At 38.4% G+C, this 11643-nt stretch overlaps 2 protein-coding genes across 4 annotated transcripts; one reads left to right on the plus strand and one right to left on the minus strand.

The window, feature by feature from the left end:
- Positions 1-2110: 2110 nt before the first annotated feature.
- On the plus strand, positions 2111-5294 carry LOC307041569 (uncharacterized protein). 3 transcript variants are annotated; one of them, XM_079685041.1, is made up of 7 exons: positions 2170-2249; positions 3733-3776; positions 4044-4154; positions 4246-4279; positions 4403-4464; positions 4545-4582; positions 4727-5294. In XM_079685041.1, the coding sequence occupies exons 3-7, from the start codon at positions 4097-4099 to the stop codon at positions 4973-4975; spliced, it is 441 nt and encodes a 146-aa protein (XP_079541167.1). In that variant the 5' UTR covers positions 2170-2249; positions 3733-3776; positions 4044-4096; the 3' UTR covers positions 4976-5294. The 3 variants fall into 3 exon arrangements, with proteins under 3 accessions (XP_079541166.1, XP_079541167.1, XP_079541165.1); XM_079685040.1 differs by lacking the exon at positions 3733-3776 and having other exon boundaries at positions 2111-2249; XM_079685039.1 differs by lacking the exon at positions 2170-2249 and having other exon boundaries at positions 2259-3776.
- A 2071-nt stretch (positions 5295-7365) lies between these two features.
- On the minus strand, positions 7366-9141 carry LOC307041613 (ammonium transporter Rh type B-like). The gene has a single exon (XM_079685070.1). The coding sequence runs from the start codon at positions 9129-9131 to the stop codon at positions 7677-7679; it is 1455 nt and encodes a 484-aa protein (XP_079541196.1). The 5' UTR covers positions 9132-9141; the 3' UTR covers positions 7366-7676.
- Positions 9142-11643: the final 2502 nt, after the last annotated feature.

Consider the following 11643-nt stretch of genomic DNA (forward strand, 5'->3'; position numbering starts at 1 on the left):
TTTTACTCATGGAGAATGTTACTGCCATAAAACATGTAATGTCTCGCTCACATTTTTTACTTTCATTTCATACATTGTGCAATTTTGCACAGTGTGTAAACATTGTGTTATCCACATGTTGTCACATTTTTTTGATCATCTACAATATACCATTCATTTATTATTAGGTCAATGTGAATTCCTGTAAGTATACGGATAGGCTTTGATAAAACTTAAAAAGTCACTGTTAATGTCCTTGCACTGCAATTGTTGTACAATAATGAGTTTTATTCAGAAATAAAGAATCATTCTCTGATGTTCCCAGTTTGTGTTAACTTCGTGTCAGGTACTGACTGAAATCATGGGGAAGAAAGACAAAAACAGTGTAGGATGTGGATAAAGCAATGAACCTCAAGATGTCACTGTAGCTGAATTGCACCAAAAGCAGACTTTATACTGAAACCTAAAAAGAAAACATCCCTGAAACTGTTACTCTCATCTTTCAAAATGTCATACAACGATGTTATGAGCAGAGAATAGAGATCAGGGAGTTACAATGCAGAACAAGCTGTTACCAAGATGAGCAGTTTTTTTAAACCCATCATGTTAAACCATGTGTCATATGTGCACAGCTTCCTCTGGTAAAGCCTAAAACTCCCAGATCCTCTACAGATCGATCTCTTTAAATAACTGTGCATCATGATGTGAAGGAGGACATGACTTGACCTATAGGAGCCCACACGCCGTGCAGGAAGCCACTCATCCAGTGTTGGTGGGTGGGATGTGTTAAAACAGACCTGAGAAGCAGCTGGAGGACGTGTCAGGTCCGAGCTGCCACTTCACTGAAAGGATATTAATCGCAAATGATTATGAAATAAGGTGTGCAGTGTGCATGTAAGAACATTTTACTATGAGAAAACTACAGTGAAGTAATCAAAATAGCAGAGGCTAGACCGTTATCTTCCTTGGCTTTATATTCAAATGATCAGATTGTTAAGAGCACTCAAATATCTAAACGATCTGATAAATGCATAGATGACAAACATCTCTAGACTAAGAGGTTTACTAATCACAACAGAGCCGGCCAGCTAACCAATCAGAGCAGACTGGGCTCTGGTTTCAGGCAGTGTAGAGAAATAAAGCACTTTTTGAACAGCATGTAAACATGTCACAGTAGAGGCACAAAATACAAATATGAACCTGAAAATGAGCATAATGGAGATCCTTTAACTGTGGTCCATGTAAACAATATTTCTTAAATATGTTTAAACCAGGATAGGACTTCAATCCAGGATACTAGTTTACAGGTTTTGAATATATCTATACTCCATGGGGACATCTACCTCCATATTGTTTTACAGAGGCCTGCTGCAGCCCAGGTTTAGCAGGTCAACCTATAAAAAGAGGTTTACTTCCGTTTCATGAAGGTAACCATAATAAAAGTTAAACAAATCAACATTATCTCACTCTTGTGCTGTATTTTAAGGCGATAACATCATTTTTCCTTCACACTTGGCTTGTCTCAGTGATTGTAATTAGTTTATTTTTGTCCTAGCTGCTCACAGTCTAAATTTAAGAGCAGCACACTAAAAAAACAATGTAATGGCAACGCTAAACTGCGGTAGTGTTGGGTAGTTATTTTGAAAGATAATAATTTCTCTATGGCACATGGGTTACTGGTATGGAGACACAGATTTTCTACGGCAGTGTGAATCTTTAGAAACTCCGCATTTGCTGTTTTTTGGCCGGTCACTGGCCTGTCTATAGACCAGCACAAAAAAAGTTTGGCAACCCCTGAGTTAATGCATCATTTTATTTGACATATGTATATCCTGTTTAATTGAAGATGGAGAGTTAAAGGGGAATCAACCAAATAAACTGTGTTTCTTACTAAATAATACATATTAAGTTTAATGGTACAATATAGTACGTCAACTTTTAACTTTGACATTACATACAAGGAATTTCCCCCTTGACATTTCATTAGAAATAGGTTGATTCAATAATATTAATTCCAGTCTCTCTCTCTGTGTTACCTTGATGTTATTCTCAATCTAAAAACAGTTTGTGGTTTTCTGCAGAAGCACACATCCTGCAACGTGTTAACAAAAAAAAAAAACCTTCTCGAGCGACATCACACCCAGAGGAAAACATGCAACAGATGCTGTAGTCTTTTTCACATTTATAATAGAGTTGGAGAGACAATCATCGTGAGCGAATTGTTCCTGATTAAAGCTTCAATGCCATGGCTTGTTCCAATTACACAATTGGTAAGTCTTGATAGAAGCATTAGAAAGGATCATCTAAATTTGAATGACGATGAGGTTGATGTGAGATAGAAGTATAGGTATGATTGTGTCCACATGATACTGTATATTTAGATTTTGGAGACTTGAGCAATCCTCTTTATTTTTGAGTTTATTGCCAGGAAATAATAACTACATGTTGATTATACTTGGATAACTTAACTTACATTTAAATTGACGTCTTTTTCTTGTGACATATATTTATTTACGTGGTATTAGCAGTAAAGTCTCACCCGAACAATGTGGTCTCATTACTCCTTATATCAAACTCTCTAAATTACCTGCAACTAAGTGAAGGTGGTTAGTGAAACACAGTGAACAGCCTGTTTAAATAAACTAGAAACAAATGTGGATTTAAAAAAAACACTTAAACTGAAACAAATGATAGGCACCTAAATAGGAATAATACTCTCCTTCCAGGATGCTTTGCTTGGGATTTTAAATACTTATTTGATTGATATATTCTGTACATTAATTGTTTACATTTAAGGATGTTTTGATTAGTTTGATTTCAGTTGTGTTATTTTTGGCTATAGACTGACATGGTGAGTGTTTGTTTGTTTGTCAAAAATAACTATAAGGTACTGCAGGGAAGCATGCATGTAGATTTAGAGGTTTTATGCAGGGCAGAAAAGTTACATTTGAGAAAACAAGTGCATTAACATTTTCACCAATTTCTTCATCTCTCATATGGACTAACGGTCTTTGTCAGAGAGAGACTTTTGTGATGGAAAAAGTGATTGCAAGGGACAAATAATTTTGAATGGGAATCTTATGATAAATGTTGTGGGGAGGATGAAGAATGTGTAGTGACAAGATATGCAAGATATGTTCAGTGAAATGTTAATCTTGGGTATGTTGGACCAAAACAAAGCGATGCAAATGTTTTTTCGAAGTAGGAAACGCATCCAGTGTGTTTTGCTCAGCATGTCTTCTTGCAAAATAAACCTACTGCATTGTGCAAGCACACGTTCACATGTGCAAGCTTCTCGGTACAAACCACATCTTCCGCAGCAGGCGACTGAGCAGATGCAATGAATGCACACAGGTGCTGTAAATCTGTTGCTCAAGGGAACCACTTCTGTGTTATCTTTCTATCAAATCTTTTTTTGTTACCATTGCACTCCATGTGACAAACCCAGCCATATGACTCAGGGAGAGATTTGTGAACAAGAAGATGCACTGTGCTCAATTTGCAACCTGCCCTTGTAATGAGAATGAGGAACGGCTTTGACATGTATTGTGTCATTTTCTGTATACTGACTTTGAAATTGGACACATATTTCAAAGCATTATGAAGATGTTTTGTTCCTTTAAAAGTATGTTGTACTGTCATGTCTTTGGTGTGTTATTGTTATCATTATGATCCTTCAACTGTCTTTGTGATGGAAATGTGGCCTGGAAATAAACTTGCCTTGGCACCCCCACCCCGTTTTCATGTCTGCAGAGGTTATCTCAAGTCATTTGGTTTCCTCACACAATTGAAATGTGGTAAGTATATGGAAACTTGGGGCCTCTAGAGATTGGTCTTACAGTTAAACTTTAAAAAGTAAATATTTGGACATCCACATTTTAGATTCTGGATTTTTCAATCCAAATGGATGATTTTATAAATCAAGTAGCATAACTTTTTGGTGGAGAAACAAATCCAACACCAATTATATAAAAAAGAAGAAGATTATATTCATTAGCAGTGTGTATTCAGTTATTTTTATTCATCCATAATAAGTATCATTCATTTCTTTTCAATTTCTCTAGACTGGACCTGCGTGCCATTTCCTTATAGGGTGCTGTTCTGTGTTATCAGCTCGATGCTGGTCCTCTCAATAGTTTTTAATATGTTTTTCTGGGTGTCAAAATGTTGCTCAGGTACAGTCATTTCATTATTTGCTAATTCATAATCCAAAGAAAGCAAATGTATTTTCTGTATCTGATGGTGTCTTTTTTTATACTGCGACAGGAAAAGGATTATGTAAACAAAGGACAAGAAGAAGGTATGTGGCTTATATATTAAAGAAAAGGCAACATGATCTCCTATAACGGTCTGCATTGTCAGATGTCATTGCCAAAAGTGCAAATATAGGAACAAAATATCCTTTTACTTTCTCCAAATTAAGGCTGAGCTCAAGACAGATGGAAGATAATCCTATTTATGGAAACATTGGCCTCATCGCAACAAGTAAGTGCATTTCACATGTGTCTATTTCCATACAACGCCTTCAACTGAGTCCTATTACAGTGTGATGTTGTTTTCAACAGGCACAGCTTTGTTCACAGGAGTTGATCCTACTTCACAGGTAGAGTGTTTACATTTTAATTATTTAGGTAGAAGTCTTTGAAAAAGTTGTACAAATTATTGTTATTTGCAAAACTATAAACCTAGGAATATAATTATTTGGTGAAGACATAATATAACATATGTGTTTTGCTTCTCCCTCCAGTCAAGTACTCAGGACTGCTATGCTAACCTGACCCTGAAACCTCCCAGGCCGCAGTCGGGCCGCAGCTCTCCACAGATGCAGTACTCAGATGAAGTTCATTTAGAGCAGCCCTCAGAGTCAGAGAAGGAAGATGAAGGCAACCCTGACTTTGTTTCCAACGTGTCTGATCTGTATGCCTCTGTGCAAACCCAACGCACCAAAACCGTCAACCCTGCAGAGAGCGGAGAAGATTACGCCAACCATCTTTGAGAGGCCATCAATGCTCTTTGTGCAGGCTGACCCCCCACCACTGGAGGGCACTGTTTGTTGTCTGTCATTACATCAAATATGACAGCCTTTCTGTGGTGAAGTAGTGAAGGCCCAGGCACAATAATAAAATGTGTCCAGTTTTCCAAGACAATGTTTAATACATTTGTTGGACTTGCCTTGCTCTAGTGTTGATGAAGCATTTGATTGTACATTTCCTATTACATTATTTCTAAGCTACATATACATATGATTGTTTACCAGTATGCATATGAAAAACATGGATTATTAAAACATTAAAATACTTTGATTTGAATAATAATGTTCCCCATATTTTTTCTCCACCAAAAGTCGCAGACTTATGTTTTAGGTTTCCTCTTCAAAACAGTTGTGATGTCACCAAATCATGCTCATTTGAGACTGAGATTTAATGTGAGCACGTGGAAACTTTCCCCCTTCATGGGATGAATGTAAAATAAAACACAAAATCAATCTGCACGGTGAAGCTCAGACAACCAACTGCAGTTACCAAGATCTGCAGAGTGTTTAGCTGACCCTCTGATTACTGAGGAAGTGTTAGACTGCAAATGTCAGCTCTTTGTCCTTTTGTTATCCTTCGTGAATCCTTAAGGTTACTTCAGGTAACCTTTTTTGATAAGATGATTAATGTTTAAACCACTCAGATCCAAGTCAACAACAAGAGTGACTTCAACTCGCACCTTACTTATTGCTTTTAAGTATGCTTTAACACATATTGTTCATTCAATAAGCCCTAAAAACTATTCTTGGGAAAAACTATTATCTTACTCTGTACTTTGTATTTGACATCATAAAAATCTTATTTATGCTGACAGTGGAATCAGTTAAGGAAGCATAATAATCTTCTATAATGATTATTATTGATACATTGTGTTCCAGAAAATGAGGTCATGCATTAAAGACACTGGACACCACATTATGACTCCTGATTTTACAATTACACAGTTATGTTTCCATGTCTTTTTCTTTACTTTCTCTATAAAATAACAATGAAATATTACGTGATATATCCTCTTGAAAAAGTGATGTGTGTGCTCATTTATTACGCCCAATTATTACTTATCAGCAGTAAATACATTTTCCATAAAAATGACTTTCACTTAAAGATAATGAGGGTCAACTTCAAAGTATATCAGCTCTCTGTGACTTATGAACTTTAAATATAATGCATTTTACGTAGAAATGAGATAGAACTTTGCTTAGCCAATGCCCATGATTAGATAAGGAATATTAGATCAGTTAAGATAAGATACAGTGCAAGCTTTATAACTAATGACATTACTTTTTTAAGGACATAATGAGGTGTTTGTGAACAGAAACACATGATTTACTTTAGTGAGGTGCAATATAAAAAGCTGAAGTGTCCCACTAATCTATTGATACACTAAGTAGAAAGTAAAATACTTAATTGCTTACAGAGTAAATCAATAACCTTTGTGATGAAGGAAACAGAAGAGCCTGGCTTTATCACTGGAAAGGTTGGCTGGAGGCCTGTCATTATCAGAAGTTTATGAGTTGGTCATGCAATAATATACTTTATTATTAGTGGAAGTGGGGGGGGGGGGGGGGGGGGTGATATCTTTTAAAATAAAGTACGCCATAAAAAAACTATTGTGCACCGTAAAATACAGTCAATAAAATATACTCACTCTCGTTGGCTTGTTAATTAATCAAATGTTCCCTTTTATACAGTACATTCAGGTAAACCTCCAGATCAAATGTGTTAATGAATGTGTTTATATCTTAGCTCATACATTCACATGTGCTGTTACTGTACAGATGATGAGTAGACATCTCATGAGAGGTATTGAATTAAATCCCAACGGTTCAATGCTGAGAACGTTCTCAATTGAGCAGGAGATTCCTTTGAGTTGATAAACCAACATACGTTTGATGATACTCCTTTGAATGCACAATACAAATATAGTAAAACTGATATGAAACTAAGAAACGATAAGGAAAACAGATAAAAAGGAAGGTATCTCTTTTAGCAAATGAACCCTTACAGGATTATTATCTGACTATGCTTGTTGTCATGGTGTACAGTTTCTGGACTTCTCAATCGGGTCTACAAATTGAAAAGCAGTATCAGATATTAAATTGAAATGTTGCAATATCAAATATCACTCATCATTTCACGTTTTATACTTTTCTTCTGCTCCCATTTCTGTTACAAAGGGTATTTAATATGTTAACTATCTTTCAAGCACTCCTCTTTATGCTCATTTTCATTATTTTTGGTGTTATGTCACTAAAAGCTGTTCATACCAAAGTGCAATGTTGAACAATGCAGTGAGGCAGCAGTAAGCATTGAGTTACCATTAGTTATAAATGTAAGATAAGATACAACAAAATTAAATGAGGCAGATGCTTTTATTCAATCATGTTACAACATTTAAACAAGACGTTTTTAAAAACAACATACACATCATTGACTTCCTAAAATCGTTTATTTGAAAGGAAATACAAAACATAAGTTGAAATTACATCACATTTATTTCCTGGTGATAACTGTTTTTACCCGTATTTAACACTTTTACTTGCCCTTTGCAATTTCATGAAGAAAAAAAAAACATTCCTTACAACAGTAAACAGCCTAAGAATTGTGAAAGTGACACATTACAACATTCTCACATAGTGACACATTTAAAAAAAATGCAATGATTTAAACTGACTTTGAGACTTCTTTGATGTCAATAGAACTCATTTGTAACTTTTCATCATAGCTTATGAGGGCCTGGTGTCCGTTGTCAAAGTCAGACGGCACGTCAAAGAAGAGATCATCATCAAAGCAGTCCTTGTCGGAAGGGGAAGCCATGAAGGGCAGCTTTATGACCATACCAGTGAGCAGCCCACCGACAGCAGATGCTGCGATGGTGGCGAAAATAGCTGCCACCTGGTAGAGGGCTTGTTCCTGCGCAGTACGTCCCAAGCCCGGCTTCAGCCCGGGAATCAGCTTCTGCAGCTCCAGGAGCTTTGGGTCTCCCGCCGGTGGAGCACGATGGGAAAATATCTGGTACATGCTTGGCCCGTAGGTTTCCTCTGTAGCGAGGAGGATGGCACAGATCCCTGCTGTGGATGAAATGAGGCCAGTGAGTCCGTGCAGGTTGTGAATGCCACACTGGTCTTGGATCCTCATGTGTCGAGCCATAAAGGGGGTCAGGTACCTGTATCCAAAGAAACAGGCGGTGCAGCCCATGATGCCCAGGACGTATGCGGCTACAGGGGAAATCATCATGTCCACAGTAGCACCAACAGTCACACCCCCTGCCAGAGTCACATTCTGAATGTCTGCCATTGTGAGCTTGCCTCTCTTGTTGAACACCGCAGAGAGAGCAAAGGCAGTGATAGTGGAGGAGCTCAGACCTATAAAAGTGTGGAGTACTGCTCTGTGTTGATCGTCACCCTTCAGGGTCAGAGCAGAGTTAAATGAAGGCCAGAACACCCAGAGGAACAAGGTCCCCATCACAGAGAGGATGTCCGATTGATAACTGGTGATCTCTTTTGAATGTCCCTTATTCAGGCTTGGGCGGTACAGCACAAATGTCACGCCTAGACCAAAGTAGCAGGCAAACAAGTGAATAAGTATAGAGCCGCCCGCGTCATTGATCCTTATGTACTTCAATACAGCCCACTCTACCACAGAAAACATAGGGATTTCCAGCAGAGCCATAACCAGCAGCTGAACAGGACTTGTTTTTCCAATAACGGCTCCGAAAGAGATGAGCACAACGGCACAGGCAAACTCTGCATTCAGCAGGTTGACAACTCCCAGGTGAATTTTACCATCATAGTAAAACTGGAAAAAACCTTGTATCACGATCGCCCACTGGATTGCGAATGTAGCTGTAAGAAAATTGAAGATCATTCCACTGAAGCCGTAAAATCGGAAGAAGGCGAGCAGACAGCCGAAGCCTACAAAGATCATTACTTGTACGTCAGCAAAGTAGGGATAGTCTCGATAAAAAGAGTTCTCCATTGGGTTAGTCTCATTGTTCTGCAGCCTTGCATTTGCATTGTCATCATACGTTACAAAAAGAGAAAAAAGAATGATCATAACAACCTCAAACACCAGAACAAGCACCGGCAGGCGCACTTTTAAACTTGTAGACGAATTCATGATGATGCAGTAGTTGCTGCTCCAACTGCAGAAACATCCCCTTTATACCTCTTCTTAATCAGATAACAGCGGCTAATGGCGTTGCCATAACCCAGTGATTAATAACAGGTCACTGTCTAAAGGTGAAGGATGATTTTTAAGAACATGATAAGTAAATACAATGTAAAAGATTAACAAGGGTGTTATAAAACAAATGCTTGAATTGATTTGACAACACAATCTAAATTAAGGCTGCATTCTGACACTAATCACTGTGCCATGTGGTAATGGTTTAATTTCAGTTTTATTCACAATTACCTTGAGTTTTTTCATGTTCATTTATTTAGCAATTTGCAAATACAGTAAAAACAATTGCATAGCTTAACCGATACATTTACACCATCGACCATGCAGATCATTACTTTAGTTTTTTGAGTTCACGTTATGACAGCTGATCTAACTTTAAAACTCACCAACAACATAATGAAACCAGAGAATGCAATTTCTGAATAAATTGCTAGTGGGAATGCTTTATGCTGAAAAGCTGACGCTGAATTGCTATGCTGAAATGTAATGTGTAAGAAGAAAGTGAAGAATTTAGATTGAAATGATACATGAACACTGGGGGCTTGAATGTGTGATAAGAGAAGAAAAGAGAGTAGAAAGGCTTGGAAAAGCAGCAGAATATTTGAACTGCAAACTATTGAACTAACTTGATGGAGAATGATCTGTCGCCATGGCAACAATCAATCAATCAATCAATCAATGTTTATTTATATAGCCCAATATCACAAATGTTACATTTGTCACAGTGGACTTCACAGTTTGTACAGAATATCAGTATGACAATACGACACCCTCTATCCCTAGACCCTCACATCGTACAAGGAAAAACTTCCAGAGAAAACCCACAGTTTAAAGGGAAAAATGGGAGAAACCTCAGGGAGAGCCACAGAGGAGGGATCCCTCTCCCAGGACGGACAGACGTGCAATAGATGCCGTGTATAAATTGAAAAGATAATACATTGGCAACTTAGGTAGTCCAAATGTTTGGAAATGCATGTGTGTATAATAAGAAGATGAATCCACGAGGATATCCATCCAGGACTTATGATCCAGGACCACAGCCACGACTCAAGATCCAGGACTCGCAATCCATGACACAGGACCGCAGGATCATCCATGACTCCGGATCCCGGCGTATATAGACACCAAAAAGAAAGAAATTTGGGGAAGCTGGGTTAATCGGAACATGAGAGTACACAGGTATAGACAGAGAGAAGGAAGAAGTAAGATGTCCCCCGACAAACTAAGCCTATATCAGCAAAACTAGGGGCTGAATCTAATCAGCCCTAACTATAAGCTTTATCAAAAAGGAAGGTCTTAAGCGCACTCTTAAAAACGGATAGGGTGTCTGCCGTCCGAACACAAACTGGAAGCTGATTCCACAAAAGTGGAGCTTGATAAGAAAAGGCTCTGGCTCCCATTGTACTTTTAGAGACTCTAGGAACAACCAACAACCCTGCATTCTTGGAACGCAATGCCCTAGTAGGACAATAGGGTATAATGAGTTCTTTAAGGTAAGATGGCGCCTGCCCAACAGTATTTGATAACACCCTATAATACACTTAGATATGTTGATGGCTGCATCGTTACCAAACCTGTGAAGCTTTGGGCTATTGGAGCATTTTCACTGAAGTTATGAGAAAACCGTGTTTCATGGCGAGCATTGTGTTGCCATGGCAACGGCATTTGAAGAAATCTCAAAACTGTCTCATAGATGTCTTCACGGCTGGACTGTTAGCACACATGTGAAGTTTTAGCACTTTTTGACAATTTTCATAGGAGTTATAGCAATACCGGTATAGCAATACCGTTTTTTATTGCCATGCCAGCAGCTTTTGAGGAAAACTCACTAATAGCACATAGACATTTTGAGGGCTGGACCATTAACTGTCATCTGAAGTCTGGTGGTGTTTTGACCATTTTCATATCAGTTACAACAACATCGTGTTTTTTGGCGAGGGATGCGTTTCCATGGAAACAGCCTATGGTGAGATCTCAGATTTGGCGTAGAGCTGTTGAGGCATGGACCGGTGATATACAAGCGAAGTTTGGGGACGATCGGACGGTGTCCATTGGAGTTACAGCGACATCGTGTTTCATGGCGAGGGATGCGTTTCCATGGAAATGGCATATGATTACACCCCATAATTGACATAGAGCTGTTGAGGGCAGGACAATTAAGCATTATCTGAAGTCTGCTATTGTTTTAGACCATTTGCATAGGTATCACGGCAACATCGTGTCTTATGGCGAAGGATGCGTTTCCATGGCAACAGCCTATGGTGAGATCTCAGATTTGGCTTAGAGCTGTTGAGGCATGGACCGGTGATATACAAGCGAAGTTTCGGGGACGATCGGACCGTGTCCATTGGAGTTACAGCGACATTTTGTATTATGGCGAGGGATGCGTTTCCATGGAATATGTTATCAATCAATCAATCAATCAATCAATCAATCAATCAATCAA

Source organism: Notothenia rossii, assembly GCF_949606895.1.
Source record: "Notothenia rossii genome assembly, chromosome: 5".
NCBI lineage: Eukaryota > Metazoa > Chordata > Actinopteri > Perciformes > Nototheniidae > Notothenia > Notothenia rossii.